The following is a 27,654-nucleotide window of genomic DNA, read 5'->3' as shown; positions in this document are numbered from 1 at the left end:
AGAGAGGTTGGCTGAATGTCTCTGGAACCACTTCTAAATGCAGCTGTTTTTCAACAGCTTCTCAATGAGGCAGTTCGTCTCCTATCCCTCAGTCTAATGCACCACTCAGTGTCCCCATCATCCTTCAGTTTTATTTTTTCTCTTCCAGCACATCTTCGGAAGAAACATTGCATTTCTGTGACAACTCTTCACAGATGGACAAATAAATGCTGACCCTCAACAGGCAGGAAATGAGCGACTAGAAATGGACATTTTGGCATCGTTGTTTTATTAGAATACGGCATGTGAATAGCTGTACATCATAGTGTAGCCTAATATCTATATATATAAAGTCATCCACCAAATTTACTGTAGCGTACGTTGATGAGAAATGTATAAAAGACAGATACAAATAATTATACTCAAATACAGTTTTCTAAAAGGCTTTGTTCACAGCAACTACATGACATTCAACCAAGCTGTATGTCTCCTCCCCCCTTTTTTTTCTCCTCATGTTCCTGTGCTTTAGTAGCGATTGTCCAGACTCTACACGCTCACACTGTAGTTTTGAGGTCTCAGTGTCCTGTGATTACTTTTGACATTATTTGGAACAGCATACACCGTCTTGTCTTCAGACACACTGACAGCCTACTGAAATTGCTTCAGTGCTTGCGATTCAGATCACACAGGCAGTTTGATTTGCTCTGCGTGCCTTGATTTCAGACTTAGATAAGGCTTTGTTTATATTTATGTATGTGTATGTCCTGAACATCTACAGTGCAGCTACATTAACAACACGGGTTATTAATGGCTATAAAACATGTTTGTTTTTTTTCATTTAAGACTAATATATGATATATTTTTTGAAGAAATTAGGCTTCCTGTAATGTAGAGCATACTGTATGTCAGTCAATAAAGGTGAGTTTAGAACTGTAAGTACATTCTGGACACTTCACAGATTTATATTAATTATTATTAATTTCTGCTTTTCTTCCACAACCTTCCTCCCCTCATCCCAAAAGGTCACGGCAGATGGCCGCCCCTCCCTACACCTGGTCCTGCCGGAGGGAGTTTTTCCTTCCCACCTTCACCAAAGCGCTTGCTCACTGAGGATCATATGATTGCTGGGATTGTAGGGACTTTTTTACCTTCCACCTATAAAGCACCTTGAGGCCACTGTTGTTGTGGTTTGGAGCTATATAAATAAAACTGAATTGAATCGAATATTAGGGATTAAAGTCATCCTTTCCAAATTGCCAACACATTTTGTGAAAATTAACAAACCACAATTCAGCTGATGTGAGTATTACAGTTGTAGCAAAGGCTTGGTACATTTCATTCCCCCCAGTGTTTCAGCTTCACAAATGTGCATGGGGCTAATGTTTTATGAATCTGATAAACACAGTGCTGTTGCCAGAAAAAGTGCTGATGCAAAAATGTTTCCACCTATAAGAAATATTGCATTTATTCCTGTTTTGAGGGACATTTGCTAAAACTACAGTGAAAAATATGTGCTTGCGGCTAAGTCGTACAGGCAGGGCAAGAAAGCGTGAAATGCTGATGTACACAAACACTGGTGTTCACATTTGTATTGAATTTGCTGGGCTTAGCAAAACAGCCTCAAGCACTGGTATACAGTGCAGTGTGGGCATTTTCTAAGGAAAATATAGTTTTCATTAGAAATAAATTTCATATATTGCTAACACACACTGGAAAATTATACAGTTACTTTTATCACTGATCGAATGATCAGGGAGTTTTTACTTCCCACTGTTGCCAAGTGCTTGCTCATAGGGGGTCGTTTGATTGTTGGGGTTTTGTTTCTATTATTGTAGGGTCTTTACTTTGTAATATAAATGTGACTGTTGTTGTGATTTTGTGCTATCAAAATAAAATGTAATTAAATTTATTTAAACAGATCTACTATTTAATTATTGGATAAAAGTCATGACAGTATGTCAATTTTTGCTGTGAATCCTTCTACGTAACAAGAACTTCAGTAGGCTGCAGCAGCTGAGACCATTATTTTAAGTGGGCATTCCTTGACAGTAAGACGTGGTTAGTCAGGGCTGGGGGCAAGGTAACTGATTACAGCCAGCCATGTCTAGCAGCTGAGAAATGCCCACCCGTGTTCTCCGGAGACTCCTTACCTCATTTTTTTCTATCTGAGCCCACAGTTTGTCTATCAGACAACATCATTTAGTACACCTGGAGTTGGTGTATGGCAAATATCACAGCTTGTTCTCGAGCCCCCAGAGTTTCTGTTTTCCTACTGATATCACACATCTGAACCATCACTTATCTGCAAACAGATCCATCTAATGAACACATGGCGGCAAAGGCCAGCCGAGGAAAGGCTTTACTGTTTATAAATCTTGGTCATCAGCAAGATTGTGTGTCTCTTACGTCTGTTGCCTTTTCAGCTGTATGTTTGTAGATGTATTGCGATGCTGTCATTGCACTCCTTAAACAGCTGAAACACTGTCATAGAGTCGTTATTGTCTCATCTGCCACTTTTGTCCCACTCACTGTTACAAACACTGAATAACACTGGATCGATATGTCTCATGACTCAATTTACATTGCTAGATTACTGTTATTAATTGCTTTTTGTACATGAGATGACTATGCTATGCTATTCTACCTCGAATCAGAGAAGAGTTGCTGTGCTAAAATGACTATAGTATAAATGCAGATGAATAAGAGTAAACATCACTGGAAAGAGGAATAAGGTGCTTCCTGCACACTAAAAAACACAACAAAACTAAAGTTTTTTTTCTTCTTTTTTTTTTTTGAGGAAAAAAAATATTGTGCCAAAAAAATAATGTGCTAAAGAAAGTAGAATTAAAGATAAGGTCTGAGAGCACAAAATACTGCAACTACTTTCTAGTCTCATCATTTTTTGACCTTGATTTTATATTTGGCACAATGATTTTCAGCGGTAACATTTTGGCATGTTTGAGCTGAACGCTCTTTGGAAAGCATGAACCTAGCATATAGCGTAAAATATGCCCTCTCACGTATGGACACACCTATTTTGAATGCACATCACAAACATTGACTCTTAAAGTCAAACTTATTTAAGTCAAACCTGGATAATTTCTTGCTTTTTTCTCATTTCATTTTATTTTTTTTTTAACCAATGTCTTATTTGACTTTGCGTTTGGCAGAGACTGGCATCAGGCAAATCTTTATCCTCTGGCCTGGTTAAAGGTGTCTGTGCACACTCCAGCTCATGCCAGGTCCGTTAAACCTCTTACACTGCTAACCCATTTCCTGCAACACGATCAGAGTAACGGTTTGATGTCAGAGTTTCCATATGCAAAACAATCCTGCTTTTAGTACATTGTCAAAGTCAAAGAATACAGACATAATTTTTCATTTTCCAGTCCCCAAGCGTTTGGAGATTCACAGTGAGTTGAGCGACTGGATTATTAAGAGCAGCGTGGGGAAAATCCAGCCCTTCAGAAATATTGTTAAATTGTATAATGGGTCAAAGGCAACACAAACACCTGCATTTCAGTCCTTCAAGATTTCATCCGGTTGTCCGACAGCAGTATCGGGTGTACAATGATACAATCGAAAAGAGGCTTTTTCGAAAAAATTCACATTCACTCAAATTGTTCTTCATGCTTTGTCCAAGGTTAGACTTCCAAAGCCCAAAGCCAGAAAGGTCAGAATACATGGAGAAAGTAAAGGTTTGTGTCTCCATTTGTTCTCCAATTTTTCTTTTACAGTTATTTTATTTCTTCATCTCTCCTGTTTGTTAGAAGCTCACCAAGGCGTAGACCATACTACAAGAAATAGTGCAATGGATGAAAATTTTTAATTAATTTTACAAATTTATGAATCGTAACACACGTCTAAGGATTCCTTGAAGTGTCATTATGAAATGAGAAACATTGTGAATCTCCCACTTACCTGTAGAGATAATAGAAAAATGAGAGAAGATAAAAGCCCAGCTTACACCAGGACTCTTTCTGACAGTAGTTGAGAATGTCGGCGTTCATCACGCTGACAGGATCATACATGACCTCTGAGCCATCAGCGGGCCGATGAAAAAACCTGAAAAAGCAGGAGGCTTGGCTCACTCACCCATCAGACCAACACAAACTAGTTACACATCTGCTGTGGGACCGTACCTCCACAGATGGTAGAAGAGCAGCGGGATATTTAGGCCAAGTGTGACCCACTCTCCAGCACACATGAACATCAGGCAGAAGAGACCGTGGATGGAGTACTCTGGTACCACCAACTAATAAGAAATATAAGAAGGACGGAAACTGAAATGATCAAGTGATAACACTCCAACAACTCTTTAGAAAACACTGATGTGATAGAATTACAGTGTACAAGACCACACTGCAGGGCAAACACTTTCACACGGAAGGTGTTGCTGTTAGTCAGGGCTAGCTGCTGTTACGGGTGCAAATATACGTTCACTTGCACGTGGACTGTTTTTTATACTTTAGTAGAAGGTGATGTAAGTTGCTGACCTTTTTTTCTTGTGATGTAAAGTCTAGCGTTTGGTTGTTAAAATACTATTTGAGAAAATCTGAGATGGGGTTAAGACTCAAGATGGCAACAGGATAGCAACAAAGATGATAAAACTACATTTATTGTGAAAGGACAAAAACTTTTGGGGGGCAACTTGAGGGCAGCAGAAACAAGCTCTCAACACTTACTTCATATCAACATTTTAGTGTTTCATGCTGGGCAGGGAGTGTGTTACCACTTTTCAGAACTTTTCTCTGAAAATAGCTGCTTGTAGCAGCCAAAAGCAGTGCAATGAGAGCACTGAGAATGAACCGATGCTGTAATGTATGGCTAAATGAGGCCAGCTTGCAAGCACCAGAAAGTTCCTTAAGTGGCCACTTGAAAGTTGTTCTACAAGTCAGTGAGTAACCATATAATCCCACGTTAAAGAGCTTTCTTGTTCCAAAAAAGAGTTTTGGTTGCTATAACTAATATACCCCTACAAAATGACTACAGGAGGTGAAATTTTCTTTATTTAGCTTTTCTCCTTAAATCTTTTAAGCTTTCACCTGCGCTAATTCAGATGTCAGACTCGGGCTTCAGTGTGCGGGAACATTTTAATAGAACTGTTTTACAGATAATGCTGTGGCTTTGTACTTCAGTTTTGGTGAGTGAAATTCTAGTATTTCATATTTGTTAGAAGGTTTGTGTATCTGTGTTTCTCATTTTAACTCATACAGTCTATGGATGTGCCTTGCTAACCGTGCTAACAAGCTAGCATGGTTAGCCCCACCAGTAACCCCTAGTAGGCTTCTTGGTTGTGGGGTGACCTGCCTGCAGCATTCAGGGTAGTTTTGCCAGTGTCTTCTTTTAGTGTTTTTACTGCTAAAGACCTGTTTCTTGCAAATGGCCTTGTAAATATCTTGCAAATTTTATTATAACATTTTTATCTTTAAGATTCTTAGCTTAACACCAAGTTTTGTTTTAACTTTTAATTATGTTCATTTCAATTTATTCTTTACACATTATCACTTTTATAAAGTCTTGCATGGTCTATTTTAAGTGATTAATTGATTAATTAAATTTTAATAAAATCTATTGTTTGTTTATTCTGTTTTTGGGAAGTACTTTGTAGTGCTATACAAATGAACCTTATTTAATGTGAACTTAATTTAATAAGAACTATCACATCACATTCACATACACGTAGCAATTTGATCTTGATGCTAGTTCAAAAATAACGCATATGGCTGCAAAATAACAACTTACATTTCTTTGACTGACATCATAACCCTTAGCTGGCTCCATCAATCATTACAATCTGTTTCAATATTATTTGAATATTTTTAGTGGAACCAATTTCAGCAGTGATTGGTTAGAGCAAATATCACTAATACATATGTAGTCTAATTACCACGCTAGATTAAACCTGTGTAGCATTTAAGGGTAATTGAAATTATATTTCCACTGCAGCAATAAGAGTTCCTTTTCAATAACATGGTGGTATTGTAATTATGCATCAGTGGCATTTTATTTTCTTGCACTGAGCAGCTATATAAAGAAAAACGTAAAATAACGAGAAAATGGTAACAATTTGAACCCAGGGCAAACCTTCTCAGAAAATGCTCTTTACTACATTAGCATATAGACCCTAATACTACAATTAGTATGGTGGCTACTGCCTTTAAATTAAACTCTTGTAATTTTATATATTTTTATTTATTAATCCATTAACTTTGAATCAAAAAAACCTAATGGCACTGGCCATCTTCAAGCACAAGTATGTTTAAAATGGCCTCCACAGTATGTGATCTTTCACAGACACAAAGTTCTTTTTCTGAAAGCCTTTAAATAAAAAGCTGACAACATCTGGGCTGTATCAGTGCTCTCCATCACTGTGTGCCTGTAAAGAGGTAATGGCGTGTTGTGGGGACGGGCTACATGTGAAATGAATCAGTGTGTGTCATGGTCCTCACAATGGAAAAAGACAAACGGTCATGGCTCTGTGAAGCCCCTCTGCTTTAGTCATCCACCACCAGCAGATGAAAAACAGCTATTACTCACCCTGCGAAGCAGGTTGCAGATCCTTTCAATGTTGAGAATCCTTTCTCTCTGTGGAGAGGATATAAAGAAAGTCCGGTCAACAATCAGTGTATTACTGTCAATGCCTAACAGAAATAGCTGTCTCATAGCAGAAACAATAGACGATCGTAGACTGGAGTGAATCTTATTTTGGAGGATTTTTTAAACAGGACAGATATTAAATCAGTTTTCAGGCCCCTCTTCTGTGGAACCAGCTTCCAGTTTGGATTCGGGAGACAGACACTATCTCTACTTTTAAGATTAGGCTTAAAACTTTCCTTTTTGCTAAAGCATATAGTTAGGGCTGGACCAGGTGACCCTGAATCCTCCCTTAGTTATGCTGCAATAGACGTAGGCTGCCGGGGGATTCCCATGATGCATTGAGTTTTTCCTTTCCAGTCACCTTTCTCACTCACTATGTATTAATAGACCTCTCTGCATTGAATCATATCTGTTATTAACCTCTGTCTCTCTTCCACAGCATGTCTTTTATCCTGTCTTCCTTCTATCACCCCAACCGGTCGCAGCAGATGGCCGCCCCTCCCTGAGCCTGGTTCTGCCGGAGGTTTCTTCCTGTTAAAAGGGAGTTTTTCCTTCCCACTGTCGCCAAAGTGCTTGCTCATAGGGGGTCATATGATTGTTGGGTTTTTCTCTGTATCTATGAAGCGCCTTGAGGCGACTTTTGTTGTGATTTGGCGCTATATAAATAAAATTGAATTGAATTGAATTGAATTAAATATAGTGATAAAATCTAAAAACTGGACCTGATGGCTCGTTTTATATTAGCATTCCTGCTTAAATATCAGTATTATGGGTATAGTGATACTGTAATATGCAGCTGTATATTACATTAGATGTCCAGGCCAACAATAGTACCATGGAAAAATACACTTACCAACTGATAGTAACTAATTAACTACCTACTTTTTTTAAAACTAAAACTCCCGAGTTTGTTTTCATCATATGTCTAAAATACATATTTTTACACTTTGGTGCAGTTTTATCATAGATCTGTTTTTTTTAATTTTTATTTAAGTTAGTTTCCAGAGGGAGTTTGCTCATTTCACTTTAGTTTCTATTGTTTAATAATGTTAAGTTTAATACAGTTTTTCAGTTCTTTTTTTTAGCCGCAGCTTTTTGTTGTTATACATGTGGTGTCTGTCAGAAATTCAACACAATACGATACAAAACAGTATTACAATATTAAAATACACAGACCCACACACACAGTTGCGTAGACGTCCCTTCTAATAAACACACACACACAAGTACTTCTTCATTCTGGTATTGTTGGTTAATTTGACCAAAATGATACAAAGACAATTCATATGGATTTTTTTAGTGTATTTTAGTTTTATTTATTTTTGTTTTTTAGGCCAGTCTTTTATTTTTATTTATAATAACCTTGGTTTGGTGCAGACAGGACTTTTCATTGCTCAGAATAGGTATTTGGCTGTGGACTATAAGGCCATAACCATGATCTGGGCACATACAACAGGTACAACTTTTGCATGAAATATGAGTTAAATATAGGTTTTATTAATGACACTAGTGACAGTCCTGATCTAGAGCCTTAATGAATGTCATTAATCATACCTGTGCCCACCTATGGCAGAAATCAGACTTGTTATTTTTTATGAAATTTGAGAAACACAAACTGTATATTATACTTGAATAAATTCATTTTCAGTTAATAATAATAATAATAATAAAATACTTACAATGGTGTTGATTTGTTTTTCATTTATGTGGCTGAAACCTATTTGAGAAGCAAATCTCATATTGCAGGGGGAAAAAACCCTGTGCGCACATCTCCCACCTTATCTTGTAAAGCTATCAGCTCGGAGTCTCTGGTGAGCCATTATAGAAAGCTCAATTATCAGTTTTAAAATTAAAGCCATCCGTCTTTGAGTACATGAGCCTGACATCAGATATTCGGCTCATGCAGATGTTTTCTTTGCTTGTCCATTGATTAGTCAGCAAGGCAAATTAGATGTTTTGCTCTGCTTCATTTGCCCCGTTTATCCGTTTCCATCAACAGAAAGTTATTGCGTTATTGTGTAACCATAATGTCTATAGTCAGATAATTATCACAGGGCTGTTAATTTGCTTGGCTTCATTTATTTTGTTAAATATAATACATCAAGTGGATAAGCATGTCTATTCATTCTGACATATTGAGGCATCTATCTTGGCTACCAACCGGTGATATCGGCTTCCTGTAGCTGGAGCAACATCCAGCTTTTATGAGTCTGTGGACATAAATTAAAACTGGTGACCTGAAAGGGGAAAGTGGATTTTGCCCTGAATTAGACACAGGCTCTCTACCCTCACTGTTGTTAGTATGCTCAGTGTAATTTCCTGCCTTTTTTCTTTCTTTCGTTCTTTCTTTCTAGTCCTTCCTCCACAGTGATGTTATTTAAGGAGCGAAAGTGCCAGCTTAGCTTCTGTGCATCATATGGTTTATTGTTGTCGGTGTAAATCATTGCGCTGCTCAGATTTTACAGCTCGTAGCCTCCCCGAGGTGGCCCTATTTGTGTCAGGTCATCCAGTTTGCTCTGAATATTTAATAGTTCCAATAAAGAAACATGACTGAGGATGTTAATCAAAGGCAGCGGAGACATTTCACAATATACACAATATACAGAAGAGATAAAGGAGCAACAATTACAGGGCAAAGAGTGCTGTAGTTAGATTGTAGTTAGTAATCTAATTAAGCACTTATTATCAGAGACGCAAATGAGTGATCTCCCTGACAATCTGCCTCATAACTTTTCTAGAGCTACTGACATAAAAGGAGGCCTGAAAAGGAATAAATTTTACCACTATGATGTGTTTAATTTCGTTGTTTTAATGGGGGAAGTAGCCGTAGAAGGGCTCTTTATGGATGGGGTGGTTCTCCCTCTGAGTGTTACTGTGATTAAAGGCTTTACGCAGAAACCTGATTCAAAAACAGATGTCTAGCTTCTTCCGCTCTGTCTTTCTATCATTTCTTTCTCTCTCTTCCCGACAAATATTGACTGCTTTTGTCCTTTTTTGTACACAACCGCACTCGAGCGAACATGTGTTGCTCTCAGCTAACCACAAATATAATTGCTGTTTATCTTCCATGGCTGTTGCCTTCGCTTGTCTTCTGTTTGTGCAGCTTATTGATTTTGGGGAGAGACCGGCAGCGTCGCGTCCTGCCAGATCCAGTTATTTCTGAACACATTTGAAACGGTGACATCAGACAGCGTGTTTAGGTTGTCACCAGTCCTACAGAGTGGCCTCAATACTTATCTCACTGCTGTGAAACCAGAAAAGTTCTAATGGGGATTGTTTGTCAGACAGCTCTCCATCGTTGTCCTGAGGAAAGTAAAAGATCCACTGTGGCTTTTGTGCTCCATTGTATTTGACTGCATTATAATTTACAGGTGTTGCAGTTATTGTGTCCACCCCCTTGTAGCTGGCATGCCTTCACACTCCTACAGTCTGCTTTCACAGTTTCCTCTCCCACTCCTCATCACTCTCACTTTGCAGTTCAGATGCAGGTTCACATGATTGCTAGAACATTAGCTATCCTGTGAAAACGATAATCACAGCTGCTGTTAACTTGCTAAGCGAATAATAGCTCGAACTACTGACTCATGATAATGTTATTTCATCTTCAGAAGAAAACTTATCTGTAAGCAAACAGCTCTGCAACATGAGAGGATAAATAGTTGCGCTAACTTTCAATCAGCAATTATTTATCTGTCACTTTGGATCGAGTGAATGCGTTTGTTCTCGTTACGGTGAGGTGAAAACTCCAAATTGCACTCCTATTGTGGCGACACTACAGTATCTCATTGTCTAAAAAGCGACTTCATTTGCATGAATCTCTGTAACTGATTAAGCCAACGAGCCGTGGTCTTTGTAGGAGGCTGATTGCTTCAATCTGCATACAAATGAGCATTCAGGGAAACACTGCCTGGGTGTTACTGTAGCAATCACCTGGAAGCTTGGATTAGTGTCTTCAAAGTAGGGCAAATATTTGATTTAGAAATATTAATGAATAAGGCTAAATGTAGCCGAATTAAATATTTGAACGCTTTCGCTCCAAAAACCCCAAACTCTCATTTACATAACATGATGATTTCATTTTTTTGGTGATTGCAGGCTTGGAAAAAAGCGTTTGCTGTGTTTATTTATGAAATGAACGTGAAACTTTGTGAACTGTGCTCGGAAAATATGCAGCATAGGCAATATTTGGGGGGCAAAACCTTAAATGTATAGTCTCCTTGAAAGTACAAAGAAGGGATTTCTCTGTGTGCACATGAAGGTTTGATCATTCTTGCAAGAAGTGAAACAGCAGGGTTCTTACCGCTCTGGTGGGATTGCTCTGATCGATGGGGTTTTTGAAGTCTGTGCGAAGCTCATCAAACGCAATGATCTGAAAAAAATAATAAAATAAAACAATAATATTGGACACGTGAGCTTGTTTTTGTTTCACCACCACTACGCTGCAACTGTAATGCAAATGTAGCTGTTGTCTTCTCACCACTCGTAAATTTGGTTGAGTCGGCTGTACACTGTTGCGATCCCTACATCCACAGCTGCAGCTGCTTTCAGATCACTTTGAGTACATATGGTGAGTTAGTGGCATATGTAAATGCAGACATTTGCTATTGCCCTTTATGCTGTTAGGGAGGTCATGTTGTGTTGACATCATGTGTGATTATGTAGTAGTGCTTGTGCTAAAGGATTTTTGATTGAAATTTGTCCCTGAATAAGAACAGCTTGGATGGTTAATTCACCCCCATACAGCTTTGCATTATCCGATTCCTGTAAAAAAAACTATGAAAAGCTGCAGGAGTAGATAAATGCATTGCACTAAGCAATTACATAAGGCTTGATTCTTACGTTGAGACCAGTAATTAAGTTCACATTGGAAGATTAATATTAAGACACAAATGCCAGGAGTCGTCCAAGAAGTGCTTGAGAAATTTAAAATGCAAGAAGGTCTTTGACTGAGCATTTTTTAGCTGGGTTGATATTTAAGAGCATTGCGGTACATTTCTGGTACATACACTATCTTGAGTGTCTCTCTGCATATTGAAATATAATATACTGAGGGCACTTGTTCAGATACACCAATACACTCTAACTGCCTCCTGTGAGGCGAGTATAAGTGACAATTATTCTCACTAGCTCCCTGATTAATAGCTCTATAAAAACACGAATAATTCGGAGTGTAAAGGCCACCTGCTGTGCTTATCATCGGCTCAGGTTTTAAAGAGCTAAGCTTCCCTTTGACGGCTCATTGAAAAGCCATAACAAGCAGACATCATTTGCAGAAAAGTGAACATCAGCAGTGACTGATGGCACAAAGGGGAGAGCACCTTCCACATACTGTACGAGCCTATATGGCTCTCCCTCGTCTTCGTTCACAATTAGCTCTGTTGTAAACAGATGCAGTTTCCATGGCGACATGATGAGCCCCTCAGTGGGCACCATGGTTACTATACCAGTGAACCGAGGTTCTGATTGGTCGACGGCCACATACAGTTGGGGTGCTGTGCCCGTGGGTGGAAGCAGACTGGGGGAAGGGGTGAACAAAATCATAGGTTGATAAGCGTTTCGGTCACATGCTCGAGAGCCGAGCCAGACGCAGGCTTCTCGCTGTCTCTTTCACACACAGACACACTCACTGAGTCATATGTAGTCTCACCCACTTAGTCAATTGGTACGTTAGTCATTTCAAGTCCTATATTCATAATGATGCGTTTTTGTGCTTCGCCGTGTTCCTGCCTCCACGGAGGGAATGTTAAAGGTGAGAGATCAAAGCTGCGGTGTTTGTTGAGTCTGTGTAACAGGCAAACTGAGTGCACTGGTCTCCAGCGATAGCTGTGCAAATTCCACTGAAAATGCCTGCAGGCAGACAGATTCACAACAGTCTGGTGGTGAGATTTATGATCACTGTGTTTTGCTGACTGTCTGTACTCATTATCTGGAGTTTGCTGAAGCCCGAACGTCTTATGTGGAAATGTTTATCGTCAGTTCTCTGGGATCATAAGTTGCTTTTATGTGGAGGGATGAAGCCAGCAGGAATCTGTGCTTTTTGTCAAAGTGTCATCTGGTGGCTCTTAGGAGATCATTTGAAGTGTCTGATAAGTACAATTACACCTTTAATGCATGTCATTATCTCTAGAGGGGCTGAAGTGTGTATGTTATGTTGCCGGCAGCTCTGTACACCTGTGTGTAGGCGGCTGAGCTAGTCTGCCTGTGTGGGATGCTACAGTGAGGATGCTGCAGGCCCTACGTGTGTCAGTCTTAGTTCTAGTGTGTTCACCGTGCCACTCACCTGCCATATGACAAAGAAGATGAGAGCTGCACACAGTACCAAGGTGAGCATGTAGCAGAAGGCCGCAAAGGTGAACGCCATGGCTGCACCAGCCAGCCTGACAAGGACACGGGTGAAGGGAGAGAAAGGAAACTGGTTCCCTGCTCTCTGCCTCTCTCTGGCTACTGGTCACTCCCCCTCCTCCTTTTACTGTGGTAGAGGCTATTGTTGGTTTTCCCCTTTGATGCAAGCTGAGTCTATATTGTCCAGGTGGGTAAAGCACTCAGTTTTAGAAACAATCAATAATCAGCTGACGTCGCAGCTCCACTGCTTACTTGCTTTCTGTCTTTGTTTCTTTTTGTAAATCTGACAGCAGGACAGCTCCTTTCTTGCTTTGATCTAGGAAGCACTTATGTGTCTGTTCACAGCCACAGTAGACTGCCGCTGGCCCAGTGCTCCTCTTTTCAGTCTCTGACAGGGAAAATGTCTGTCTCCTCCTTGTCCTCCCTGCAGTTTCTCTTTAGAGAAAGCCTACACATCATGTTTTTTTTTCTTTTTTGTTTTTACTGACGAACCACCAAGAGTCTGACTGACACGCCGACAACAGAAGCACAGGTTACTAGTCGATACTAAGAGCAGTAAAAACAGCGAGAATTATTGTCCCAGTCGGTTATGGCTTTTTGTAGTTTTTGTAGTTTGTTGTATGGCTTTCTGTTCATCTGTTGCTCCCGGATCCAGAACAATTAATGACGCATATATTTCCATATCATAGTTAACAGGTTTACATCTATGAGTTATTATTTACAGAGTCTTTACTTATAATGATGGCTAAACTGCTGAGTAATTATTTACATCCTAGCTGAGATTCAAGGTATTGCTTTGCATGTTACACAGTTATATTCTGACAAAGCAAATCACAACTTGCCACTGCTGATTTCACAAAGTGAGAAGGGTGAATCACTGAGGCAGCAGATATTCTAATTGAATCGAAAGATTAGTTAGCACTTCAAGAGGGCTTAGAGATGCGACATCACGATACATTATTGATAATTTCAGTTAGCATGGATCGACATCTTGACTGACCTTAATATCGAGTAGCGAATACCTGTGCCTGGTAGGAGACGTGTCTGCATCTGAACAGTCCACTCTTTCCTCTTCTCTGTCAATTTGGGTCGACACCATGTCAGAACTGTCTGCTCTGCATGTTTGTCTCAAGCGCATCCCTCAGTTATCTCCAAAAAACAAAAAGAAAAACGTGAAGCCTTGTCTCTGCTGATGTGCAGGTTAAATAGTTAAATTCTAGCAGGGAAATATTTACACAGAAGCCTGCAGAGTGTCTACATGTTGAAACCCATTCGTGCTGATTTAAAAGAAAAATAAAGCGCTCCTGTTCTTAAGTAAAAAAAAAATCTCCACAGCCCTCAGGAGTCATAAGTTACTGAGTCCACCTTACTATCATCTCTCCTGCTCCTCGTGTACCCTGCTTTCTTTTTCCTTTCTTTCTTTCTTCTTTAACTCCCCCTTCTTTTCATCCCTTTCAAAGATTTTGAAAACAGACCTGAATGTGCTTCCTGAGTCTACTGTCTCTGGCTGTCTCTTCCTCTATTTCTTAGACTGCGAGAGAAATATTTCCATCACGGTTGATGTTATAACGGTCAGCCAATAGCATCGCTCTGTCTCCCTCCCTCTCTTGTTTGCTCTCCCCTCTGCCTTTCTCTCTTCCTCTCTGTCTGTCAGACTCCCCCTTTCTTGCATTTATACATTTCCATAATCCCTTGTTCCCGTGAGACTGATGAGGGGGCAGGGAAGGCTGCAAATGTCTGGTGTGCCCCCACCCCCACCCCATTCCTTATTAGCCCCTTTCGCCCAAGCTTTCAGTCATCTGTCATTCCATAAAATATAACTCTGTCTGTTACAGGGTGTTGTTCTCAGTCATTTGTCATTTCCTTCAATTCTCTCCTCTCAGTGCATTCATTAAATACCTCAATCTCACTTTTTGATTATTCTCTCACTCTTTTAATGAACAGAATCCACTAGTGCCACCTAATGTAAGTGTTGATACTCGTATTATTTGTGTGGCCAATGTAGGTGTAACCCAAGAAACATAAGCCGGAGCGAATTTGACGACAGCAGAACTTTTATTTAACACTGTGGTTTACTGGGACACAGACACTCCAGCTCTCTCTCTCTGCTGTCACGACCGCCCTCCTCCTCCGACTGTCACTGCCAACATATAAAGAGACACAATCACTGTCAGATCCCAGCACACCTGTTCACCCCGCCCCTGCGCCGCCCCGGGAGCTGACTGCGTCACCCCTCCTCTGCAGCTGGCCAGAGACCACACCCATGCCACAGTAGGCTTATTCAGAAAAGTAATTCCTCTGTTAGAGGGATCTATGCCATGGCCCACCCTTTTTTAGCTGCCCCACATTAACAGTGTTGGTATTTACTGTCTTTTATGTTTCTGTGACGGTTACTCCTCCAGTCAGCGTAGGCTCTTTAATCAAAATGATATTTTTAATGCTTGTATATAACTATTGTTTCTATCCATGAATGTTCAAATTCACTATTTTATTAAAGAAAAATTTAATAAAAAACTAAAAAAGCACATTATTTTTGATTAAGAGGCCAAATTAAAGATCATACCTGCTATCCATGATTAGTATCGGACTTATCCGAGGTGTCCAGTGTGCCAGCTCAAATTCTGGTATAAAAATTTTGATATTAGATTATTGTTTGCCTAATAAATAACAATGGATAGATTTCAATGTTTGTGTTTTCGTGTGTTTATGGCAATTGGTCTATTAAATGATTAAGTTCAATTCAATTCAATTTTATTTATACAACGACAAATCACGACAACAGTCGCCTCAAAGCACTTTATATTGTAAGGTAGACCCTACAATAATGCATACAGAGAAATGCGCAACAATCATACGACCCCCTATGAGCAAGCACTTTGGTGACGGTGGGAAGGAAAAACTCCCTTTTAACAGGAAGAAACCTCCAGCAGAACCAGGCTCAGGGAGGAGGGGCCATCTGCTGCGACCAGTTCGGGTGAGAGAAGGAAGACAGGATAAAAGACATGCTGTGGAAGAGAGACAGAGGTTAATAACTAGTATGACTAAGTTAAATTAAGCACTGTATAAACAATATCTCTCTATATACTGTATATGTACTCTGTAGAAATACTTTCTATATATAGTATATTTTGCCAGACAGAGAAGCTTGATTGAGTCCACTGGCAGCGTTCTTTACACAATTGCATCCAATGCTTTGCACTGCTGACGTAAGACTTGAATAAATGGAGCTGCTCCATTCCATGAAGCTCTCTGTGCACTGTTCTTGAACTAATCTGAAGGCCACAAGAAGTTTGATGGTCTGTACCGACTGACCCTAAGGAAAGTTTGTGACCTCATCATCCACTGACTCCACTCTGTGATTTTACATTGGCTACCACTTCATGGCTGAGTTGCTGTCATTCCCAATCACTTCCAATTTGATTTTTGACTGTGGAATATTTCGTAGTGAGGAAAGTTCACGACTGGACCTGTTGCACAGGTGGTGTCCTACCACGGTACCATGCTGACGTTCACTGAGCTCCTGAGAGCGACCCATTCTTTTATAAATGTTTGTCGAAGTAGTCTGCATGCCTACGTGCTTGATTTCATACACCTGTGGCCATGGGAGGGATTGGAACACCTGAATTCAGTGATTTGGATGGGTGAGGGAATAATTTTGGCAATATAATGTATTTAGCACCTTTCTACTCTGTTGAACACTTAAAGTACTTTCTGAATCCACTAACATTCATTCATAAAACCCGAGCCACAGCCTCCCCAAATGAGTGCTTAATGTGAGTTGCTGTCACCTTCCTATCAGCCTGAAGCAATCTGGTTGTTCTCCTCTGACATCAGCGAGGCATTTTCTCTTTTTCAGACCACCCTCTGTAAATCCTAGTTACAGTTGTGTGGAAAAATCTCAGTAGATCAGCAGTTTCTGAAATACTCAGACCCGCCCATCTGGCACCAACCGCCATTAAAATTAAAAACACTCTTCTTTTTTTCTTCTAAAGAAAAAAAAACAGAACAGACATTTATCACAAAATGTATGTGTCACAACATTTTACAGTATACTGTAAATGTTCGGTCACACTGACAACTGAAATGGCAGAGTTTTCTTTTTTAACTATTCAAATCAACCAGTTTTTATTACTCAGACAAATCACATTTAATTTTATTGTTGTTATAATAGAGATTTTCTTATTACTGCAATAACCAGACGCGCTCTGTTTATTACTTTCCATATTTCTGTACTGCAAGATATACAGCAGTGAGCAACATTGCTTTTATGCTGATATTATTGTTATGCTTCAGCCTAAATATTAAGAGGTATTGTAAATGTCTGTTATTTCTGACTGTAAGGAAAGAATGAAGAAAAGTCATTACATAGATTTCAATCCTGCAACATTTCTGTTGTAACATTTTCTGTTAGAGAAAACACTCAGACTGATATTCTTGTTCATCTTCCATAAAACTATAGCTGTGTGACTTTATCACATTGGGTGACACATTGATCAGTGCTTTGTGAGCATCTCCAGATCCGGTTAGCTCATAAAGACACTACCAAACAGCTGCTTCTAAGCCCAATCTTAATTAAAAAACAAAAACAAAAACAGATCTCTAAGAGCGTATTGCAATGACTGACACTGACACACCACAGATTCGCAAATTGGAGTTGGATGATGAAAAAAAATGGTGTTAAATAGTTAGAGGTGTTTTGTTGTTGCTGTTTGTTTGTTTTTTGCCAGTCTGGGTAAGTGTGCAAGCCATCTGACAGCCGAGGAAAGCAGAGGTTGCTGGTCTATTTTGGGTTACTGTGTTGTCGGCAGTGGGGGTTCCCTGCAGTCTGATCAAACTGTGTCAAGATGTTATTTTTAATCAAAATTACTTTCTGTCCTTCAGCCTCCTTATCCCGATGTCATTTATTTTGGTAAACCAGGGAGCACAGTGAACAATCAATAAAAAAGTATCACAGATATCTCACACAGTTCGCTTGTTCATTTCACAATCAGCATCCCTTGAGTGTTTTTGTGTTGAAAGACTGATGGAGGTCACACTGGATATGAGCTCCAGTTAAATGCCACAGGTCCTAAAGGCTGCCAAATGAGGTTTTGGCTCCATCTTGAGCCAGTAGCTCAGAACTTATACCATGAAATGAGTGTTTCTGGCCCAGAAACCATAGGACAAAGTCCAAAAAGGTTAGTCCTCTGGCCCTCAGAGTGAACATTTCCTGAGTTTCTCTGATTAAAATGACCTCACTTGATCTTAAGGCTGGTATTACATCTATATTTGCATGTATGTATAAATACAGGAAAGCGTATTTAATGTACTGTGGGTGTACGTCTATGGTAAAAGGAAAACAAGCCCCATATTTTTTCACCTCACAGAACTCTAAGGCCACCGCTTGGCTTTGGTGTCACCGACTAACCTGTGTCAAAATAAAGGTCAGATTTGAAGGGCTTGTCTTTTTTACCCTCTCTGGCTGTCTGTATGTATTGATGTTTTCGTGGGTTTTTATTTGACACGTTTTTCAAAAACAAGCTTGAACAGAACCCAAATCTTGCAGCACAAGCAAAATCATTTAAACCATAGACAAAACCACAAAAGACTTGCTCTTATCTTATTAGTGGCTTTAGGCTTCCCACTAGTGGCAGTAATCAGTGACTGCAGCACCTCATGTATGTGCATGGTCCCAAAAGCATCACAAGAGTACCCACACACATGTGCAAAGGAATGAAAAAGAACAGATACACAACTATTTACGGTTTATCGCATGTGCCTTATTGGCATGATATTGATATTGAGCATCTAATAACAGATAGAAGGCGGACGAAAAGAGGAGGAATAAGCAAACTTGTGAATGGATATTGGGGACAAAAGCTTTAGGTGCTTATCGAAAAACTATTTGAATGGAGGATGCTTTCAATGCCGTGATTTGTATTTTTTATTGTGAGTTAGACAAAACAAAAAACTAATTAGTATTTGGTGTGAGCACCCTTTGCTCATTAAAAATGCAAAAAATTCTACACTTGTTCCCTTATTTGAGTTGCCCAGCAGGAAAGCTGGACCAAACTATCATGAAAATAAAAGTGAGAATCATTCAGGGACCTGGATTCATTCAGGATTTTGCCTGAAATTAAAAACTTTGCTGATTGTCATTAGCACATTGAGTCTAATTGTTTGATCAGGCTGCAGATTCCATGCCAGTAAATTTCATGTATTTATTTATTTATTTATTACACAGATGCCGAACTCCAGGCCTCGAGGGCCACTGTCCTGCTTGTTTTCCAACTAACCTGCCCTTGTAACTTCTTATTGGCAAAGCACACCTGATCCAGGTAATCAGCAGCAGGTAGGGCAGGGAAAACAAGCAGGATACTGGCCCTCGAGGACTGGAGTTTGATACCCCTGATTTTTTAGCTCTACAGGACAGTAGTCTGTCAAATTGTTATATGTAAATCTAATATAATTCCAAATGGCAAGCAAATACAAAAGAAATAAATCAGCTATGGTTTAGCGCACAAGGTTGAGCAGGAAAGCCACGTGCCACGTGCCCTTCTTTTGTTTTTGCTTCACAGTCCTCCCCAGCAACAAAGGCTAAAATGCCCATTAATAAATCTTAAAAGAAAGAAAGAAATTAATTATATAAGTAAACCACATTTATGAGTATTATTTACCCTCGTTATGGTAACGTAAATGTAATGAACGCAGCTCTTCTCACCAGCTCTACAAACAAGAAGAATAGAACAGACTAGAATAGCCACTTTATTGTCATTCAGAACTTACACCAGACAGTGCACATCAGTGCTTTTATTCACCATCAGACTCTACAATAAACATACATACAAATATAAATATATAAAAAGTCTAAAGGTATAAAATATATCAAAATAATATAGGATATATAGATGTAAGAATTATTCTTATTTTTGTTGTTGGTGTTGTTTTATTATTATCATTTACTAACACTGTCATTCTTTTAACCTTCCTCAGACCTTTTTGTTTTAACTCGGTGCATTAATACAAATGAGGACTGGCAGATTTTAAATTGTCCACAAGATGGCAACATATGAGAGACAGAGGTAGCAACAGATGGTCGCATTAGGTGCCTAACAGCAGTATTGACTTAGGAATGACTCACTAAAGCAGAATTCGTAACCTGACTATATAAGTGCCCTGAGATGACTAATGATGTGGAGCTAAATAAAGAACCCTAAAGTGAATTCTGCATTCCTGCAACTTTGTGTTTGCTGTACATTTGAGGAATCCATGCTTGGTAGTCTCAGGGAGAGAAAGCAACCTCGCTGAGAAATCAGAGAAAACAAATCAAGCAGCCCCTGAATTTAGAGATGTGCAGGCTTTATTAGCTCATTATCCCCAGTCACATGACCTCGGGGAGTATCATGGCACAAACTGGTCTCAGTTGTGTCAGCACAATGATGTCGAAGGTGTTTAGTGAGGTAGTGTAAAAGAACATCCCGAGAGTACTAAAGAGTGAGGAAATCATCAGCTATTGATATGCCGTAAATCAAGACTCATGACCTTCTGACCTCTGGTCCCAAATAAAATGTCAGTTTTATTGATTGCTTTAAGCAGAAAAAACAATCAGAATCAACTGTCAGGAAGTCAGAGAGTGGTACATACACTTTACAATCCTAACGCATATATTTGACCTTACCACAGCTAAGTGGTACATTTGTTGTTAGTTTGCAACACCAAACAGCTTCATGCTGCTGTCAGGAAGCTGTCTTGGGCATCAAAGCTGCCAGTGGAAAAGCTCAAGGAGGTTCTTGTATAGAAGACAACATAAAATCCTGACAAGCCTCTGTGCAGCACAGTGATTAAAATGCATTTTTAACCCTTCATGCTGGACAAAAATGTGCATATGTAACAATATGATGGATTTGTAAGTCTCCGGGAAATGCTAAGCTGTTTTGTGTGTGTGTGTGTCAAATACAAGAAACTTTTTGTGGGGTTGGCTGTCATAGGTACAGTAAAAGCAACAGTGACGGTTGATGCGAATATTATCACATTTTTAATACACTCAATACAAGTTGAAAACAATTTACAACTGTCTGCCAAAAAAATAAAATCGCTCAGCATGACCACCGTGATGAAAAACGTCTTTAACATCCATGGATACACAGGAGCAGCAACAGTTGCTATAGCAACTGAAACAAACCCTGGAAGGTTGCTTTTTAGTCTCTTTGCTATAATCAAATGTTTTGTGCCCTTTCGGTTGTTCTGATCATCCTGAGAGTGTTGATTTGAGAAGAAGTGTACAAAGATGGTTTGGGAGATGTTGTTTAATGTGAAACGCGTGTCTCATATTTCACAATCCAATTCTTTTTGTTTTAAACACCACAGTAATTACTAATCTGGAATAAAAGCCTGTCCTTCAAAGAATACATCCCACCTGAATTTCTGCATTTAAAAACTACCACGGCATCCATCCGTCCGTCCATTTATTTTCCTTATTGAATTCAGGATTACAGCAGGACAGAAGCGTTTTCTAGCTGTCGTGGAGTGAGCAGCAGAGAACACCCTGGACAGATAACTAGTCCAAGATGTCATCACAGAGAAAACAATGCAAGCTTTATTGTCTTCTGATATTTTGTGTCTTTCTTTGAGGGGATAAAGTTATGTCTCCATGTAAAACTAAGACAGATGCATTGACTTGTAAGCCACCTATTGTTATTCTTGTAATTACTTTGTGCTTTTATTGTCTCATGAATCCCCTTCCCTTTACCTTTTCCATAGAGCACAATGAGCAAAGCAGCAGCCTTCAAAGCAGCAGCATATACTGACACAAGGATTCAATTCAGTTCAATTGTATTTGTACAGCACCAAATCACAAGAAAAGTTGCCTCAATTTAATTCAGTTCAATTCAGTTTTATTTATACAGCGCCAAATCACAACAACTGTCGCCTCAAGGTGCTTTATATTGTAAGGTAGACCCTACAATAATACATTCAGAGAAAAAAAACAACAATCATATGACCCCCTATGACCAAGCACTTTGGCGACAGTGGGAAGGAAAAATTCCCTTTTAACAGGAAGAAACCTCCAGCAGAACCAGGCTCAGGGAGGGGCGGGGCCATAAGCTGCGGCCGGTTGGGTGAGAGAAGGAAGATAGGATGAAAGACATGCTGTGGAAGAGACCCAGAGAGCCAGGGATGTTGAGATGCCTCAATATGTTTTATATTGTAAAGTGAAAAAACAATCATGGCAACAGTGGGAAAGAAAAACTCTCTTTTAACAGGAAGAAGCCTCCACCAGAACCAGGCTTAGGGAGAAGCAGCCATCTTTTGCTACCAGTTGGGGTTGAGGGGAGGAAGACAGGACAAAAGACACGCTGTGGAAAAGAACCAGAGATGAGTGACTCATGATTAAATGCAGAGTGGTGTATAAACACATGGAGAGTGAAAAATGTGAGTGAAGAAGAAACACTTGGTGCATCATGGGAAGCCCCTACCAGCCTAGCCCAATTGCAGCATAACTAAGAGAGCATTCAGGGTCACCTGATCCAACTATAACTATATGCTTTAGCAAACAGGAAAGTTTTAAGACACACTTTAAAAGCAGAGAGGGCGTCTGTTTCTCAAATCCAAGCTCAGCACTGGAAATGAGAAACTCACAAATACATAAGCATCTAAGCACTTACCAGTAAAATGATAACTGCTACAAGGAGACCTTATGAATAAACACTTTTGCATTTTAACCATAATCATCTTGCAATAGTCCATGGCCACAGGGCACATAACTAACTCAAGATACTGTATCTGCTCTCTAAACCATAACTCCCTTCTACAATAACATGAATGTCTTTTGCATCATATCAGGAAACTGGGGTTTAAATGCTGCATGCGTTATTGGACGCTAAGATATAAGAAATCTTTTCCATGAGGATAATGATACACTACTGTTGAGAAGGGAATTGGAGAAGGGAGAGATATTACTTTATTACTCAGTGAGATTTTACTGTTTTTTCTTTAACTGTGTTTTTCTGTCTCGTCTTTTCAACCAGTCTGACTATTAAGAAACACAACAGACTATTGTTATTATTCGGCTATCAATCACCTCTTTTACATTATTGGCCTGTCTGGGCCACCTATTTAAGTTGATTGGTGGGGCTGTTGGACAACTAGGGCACTGCTTTGGCTGGCCATAGTGGGACAGAGTAAATGATGCTGGACACCAGTGGTGTGGACCAGTCCCGTCCTATGCAAATCATCTGTGAGACTCAGTTTGATTCACTTATTTATTCACCTATCATTAAAAACAATAAAATGAATTAATATTGTTAAAAGAAAATTAAATTAAAGTAAATGAAAAAAGGACCAACTGCTCTCCCTTGTCAATGATATTTCTTTGCACCTTGCTGCAGGTGAGAAAAAGAACCTGTACAGATGCAAACAAATTAGGTGAGTTATTACAATATTATTATGCGTTTTGAGCTTTACTGAGCAGAAAGAAAATCTTCCAAGTATCCTTTAAATCCAGGTTCTCATTAATGAAGACAATGGGGAATCCTTTGTCAAGCAACAGATAATGCCTGAGCTAGCTCTACTTTAGGGTTGGTTGATTTTTTTTATTTTTTATTTTTTATTTTTTTTTTTGGGGGGGGGGGTCGGTTGCACATCATAATGCAGCCCGTGTTGGATTCATTTCCAAATATTTACCTCATCTTTTTTTTTTTAAATTTAGGCTCCATGTCTTTAATACTGAAAATACTTACTGATACTTAAAATCTAGTTATGGCATAATAAAAGAGAGTTGGCAGGAGCAGGTTATACTTTAAGAGAAACTGTTTCCCCCTCTCATGTTATATTTTCACTGTATCATTATGGGGTTTGGACTATATTATAGAGTATCCTTACCCCCCTCCTTATACTGACACTACACATTACTATTATGGATGTTGGTTGTATTAGAACGTACTATAACCACCTCTTTCTCACATTGTAACCATGCAAAAATGTTGGTGTGCAGACTGTGATACATTTAAATTATTGTGTTTGTCACTTTAGGGAAGTCACACCCTCAGTTGCATGTTGTATTGTGAAATGTTACCATTATTTTAATCACAGAAGCACACCCACATTATTAAAGGGCAAGAAAGCAGACATTCTTTAATGCTATCTAGTCCATTAATGCCTGTGGTTTTGATGTTCTTTTATTATTATTATTATCCATCTCAGTGTCAAACCAGAGTTCCTTCAATTCTATATTTTAGCAGTGCAATCGGTGCATTATATTAAGAGTTGTTTCTAAACACCCTGCTGTAAATTGTGGGATGCAGCTTAATAGTTAAATAGGAAAGACACCTCTTTGTAAAATCTATTCCTGTAAAGCAACATTTAACTATGATCTTATACGTGTTCACATATTTCAACAAAAGCATATTTGACCTCGGCCCGATAGAAGACCTTTGGGATGAATTAGAGTGGAGCCAAGCCAGGTCAGGCTTCCCGTACAACCACAGTGTCTGACCTCACAATGCGCTTTTGAAACAGTGGTCAAAAATTCCCATAAACACACTCGCAAACCATGTGGAAAGCCTTCCCAGAAGAGTTGAAGCTGTTATAGCTGCATAGGGTGGGCCCACATTTTATTAAAAAATATGGATTAAGAATGGGCTGTCACTCAAGTTCATATGTGTGTGAAGCCACACAGGCAAATACTTTTGGCACATATAGTGTATCAAAAGAGGCTCTGTCCATGGTGCTGAACAACAGCGACATTACTCAAGCTAACCGAAATGTGACAAGCATACCAGCTAATCTGAACACGTTGAAGAATGTAATAGTATATATGTGTGTGCTTTCAGGGGAAAGCAGCAGTATCATTTGCATCAGAGTCGCGGTTTTCTCTGAGCAACACCTTTTTCTCTGAAGGCGCATACATCACCATCTGCTCCCACCTACAATGAATGAATAAACTGGATACAATGTTGCGGTTCAGTATTTCATAAGATTTGTTCTGCCAAGGCAAAAGGGAGAGCAGTATGTTGTTCTAAGAGTAGGTCAGTGTTTTCAATTTAAAGATCCCATTTAGGCATTCTTATCCAGGCTTGTGTGTAATGCGATTATTTGTGTTTGAATACACTGCTTCCTCTTTTTATTAAAAAAAGAGGTGCATTCAAAGACATATAAATGGCTGCCCTCATTTATCAGCCTTCTGTAGTTAAGTAAAATTTCTCTTGCCACTTAAACATCACAAATGTGTATGTCATAAACTGGAGCCTTCATCACTTCATGAGTAATTAGAATTTCTCTTTAGTTCAAGGTCAGTGTTGACATGGGCAGACATGTTATACAGGAAATATGCAGGGTGTGATGGATTAAATATGGGTGTCTTAAGTGACTTTTTAAAGAGAGACGTCTCTGCAGCTGACCGTGCAACCTTTCCACTGTCGTCAGCATGTGTTTTAAACTGATTCCTCTTTCCAGGAAGAGAAGCCACATGGTATTTGGGTTGTTTCCCTTCTTTGGTGTTTTCTGCCCACCACTCACTGTCTAATCTCTTTTATTTCTCTCCAAGGTTTCCTGTAATCACCCCTTCAAGCCTCCATTCCATGATCATCTCAAGCAATCATTCACCAGTGAAGAGTAAATGAATGTTATTCAAATGAAAGCTGTGTTTTTAGGTTTCCGCTGAGTTGCTGTGGAGGTGGCAGTACCTCAGATACAGGCATTGATTGACATGCTTGATTACTGATGCTGGTGATCACCAGACAGGTAAGTTAATGACTGAATACCTCACCTGTATAATTTGAAGTGAAGCAAGCTAGCATGCTATGAATTAAATAAAGTGAGCTATGACCCTTACACATGCTAGCATTTGTACATTAAGAATGGAACAGCTGTCCTCAAAGTAGATCTTTAAGGCTCATCTTCAGCACCATATTTTTATTACTGCATTCTGTTAGCTTTGCTTGATTCATCTTTGAAAATCATCCTGATTTATTTGAAGTAGGCCTGTGCCTGAGTTTCACTGTCTTAAACAAGTTAATTTAGGACCTTCCCCTTAACTTTAACTTAACCTTCTTCTGATTGGCTGGCCCCTGCAATCAGAAGGTTTTATTTATTAAATTAAAATATTATTATAAGCCGGTCTTATTCTTTAAGTCTACATAAAGTCAACAAGGTGCCAGAAACATTCCTCAGAGATTTTGTTCCATATTGACACGATAGCATCACACATGAGAATATCCTGTTCCACCAATTTAATTTAACTTTGTTTTATTTTATTTTATTTATACATATGCCTTTGAAACATGCCTGTAGTTTAACTAGTTCATATGTGTCATCTAGCTTCATGGAAAGATAAAGCTGGACATCATTTAAAAAGCAGTAAAAATGTATGCTATGCCTTCTAATGATACTGCCTAAGGGGAACATGTATAATGTAAACAGAACTGGTCCTAGCACAGAACCCTGTGGAACTCCATTATTAATTAATCTATTAATCTTAGCGTGTGAAGAGGACTCTGCATTAAATGAACAAACAGAAGTGTATTAGATGGATACGATTCAAACAACTGTAACGGAGTGCAGTAAAATATTGTGATCAGTGTTAACAAAATGCTGCACGGAGGTCTAACAGGACAAGCACAGAGATGAGTACACTGTAAGACAGTCATTATTAACCTTGACTAATGCTGTTTCTGTACCGTGACGAATTCTGAATCCTTCCATCGCAAAGGTGTTCTGTTGAGATTTGGTGACTGTGGAGACCATCCCAAGTACACTTAATTCATTGTCATGTTGAAGAAATCAATTTCAGATGAGCTTTGAACTTTGTGTCACAGCATGTTATCGTACTTGAAGAAGCCATCAAAAGATAGGTAAGATAGGCATAGATATCAGCAACAATACTCAGCTAGGCTTTGACTTATAAACGATACTCAGTTGGTACCCAGATCCCAAAAGTGTCTAACTTGTATCTAACTGTTGATACAAATCAAGCTTTCATATGATTTCAAATACTGACCCTACCATCTGTTGCAGCAGAAACCAAGATTCATCAGACCAGACAATGTTTTTCCAATCTTAAGCCTGTGAGAAGCTAGTTTGTAGCTTCAGTTTTCTGTTCTTGCTTGACATAAGTGGGTTTTGGCGTTGTGAGTTCAGAGATGCTCTGCTGTATACTTTGGTTGGAATGAGTGTCTCCATTCTCTCTCTGACCGCTCAAAGAACTGCTGCTCGCTGGATATATCCTTCTTTTGGATCACTCTCTGTAAACCTTCCAGATGGCTGTGTGGGAAAAATCCCAGGAGACCAGCAATTTCTGAAAGATTCATACTAGCCTGTCTGGCACCAATAGTCAAAGTCACTTAAATTACCTCTGATGCTTGGTTTGAACTTCAGCAGGTCGTCTTGACGTCTTGACACATCTAAATGGATTGAACTGATGCCATGTGATTGGCAGATCAGGTATTTTTCTTAAAAATGTGTTGAACAGTTTTACCTGAGTACCCGGTGAGTACATAGGTATATGTTTTTTTCTCTCACACAAGTAGCCACATGTATTAAAAAAAATCATCTGAAGATTTAGAGCAGTCTGAAGACTGAGCTGCTCCTCACAGGGATTTCTTGCCCAGAAAGCGACATCCTTATTTTTAACTTTCTCATTGTGTAATGTGAGCTTCCATCATTTTAACAGTATACACATGATAGGAAATAAGGAAAAGCATAACAGAACCACTTTAAACACAGCTAGGATTAGTAATGGTTAAAAAAAACCCAAAA

At 39.2% G+C, this 27,654-nt stretch overlaps 1 protein-coding gene across 3 annotated transcripts; it reads right to left on the bottom strand.

The window, feature by feature from the left end:
- Positions 1-247: 247 nt before the first annotated feature.
- On the bottom strand, positions 248-14,551 carry cnih2 (cornichon family AMPA receptor auxiliary protein 2). 3 transcript variants are annotated; one of them, XM_084941867.1, is made up of 7 exons: positions 13,944-14,051; positions 12,860-13,095; positions 10,880-10,948; positions 6,520-6,567; positions 4,122-4,234; positions 3,901-4,044; positions 248-3,773 (listed from the first exon to the last, which is right to left on the bottom strand). In XM_084941867.1, exons 2-7 carry the CDS (start codon positions 12,938-12,940, stop codon positions 3,746-3,748), a joined length of 483 nt encoding a protein of 160 aa, XP_084797993.1. In that variant the 5' UTR covers positions 12,941-13,095; positions 13,944-14,051; the 3' UTR covers positions 248-3,745. The 3 variants fall into 3 exon arrangements, with proteins under 3 accessions (XP_084797993.1, XP_084797992.1, XP_084797991.1); XM_084941866.1 differs by having other exon boundaries at positions 13,922-14,012; XM_084941865.1 differs by lacking the exon at positions 12,860-13,095 and having other exon boundaries at positions 13,922-14,551.
- Between the last annotated feature and the right edge of the window lie 13,103 nt (positions 14,552-27,654).

The sequence above is a fragment of the Perissodus microlepis genome, chromosome 10 (genome assembly GCF_051167445.1).
Source record: "Perissodus microlepis isolate ML-2025 ecotype Zambia chromosome 10, ASM5116744v1, whole genome shotgun sequence".
Lineage (NCBI taxonomy): Eukaryota > Metazoa > Chordata > Actinopteri > Cichliformes > Cichlidae > Perissodus > Perissodus microlepis.
The sequence above is the reverse complement of the archived record's forward strand: the minus strand, read 5'-3'. Positions and strand labels throughout refer to the sequence as shown.

Bases quoted from the DNA above. Each gene is read 5' to 3' on its own strand.
- cnih2 (XM_084941865.1), bottom strand. From the start codon at position 14,059: ATGCGCTTGAGACAAACATGCAGAGCAGACAGTTCTGACATGGTGTCG. The intron at 6,568-10,879 runs GTAAGAACCCTG...TCCTCTCCACAG, and splicing joins AGAGCAATCCCACCAGAGCG to AGAGAAAGGATTCTCAACAT. The intron at 4,235-6,519 runs GTGAGTAATAGC...ATTTCTTATTAG, and splicing joins TCTGCAACCTGCTTCGCAGG to TTGGTGGTACCAGAGTACTC.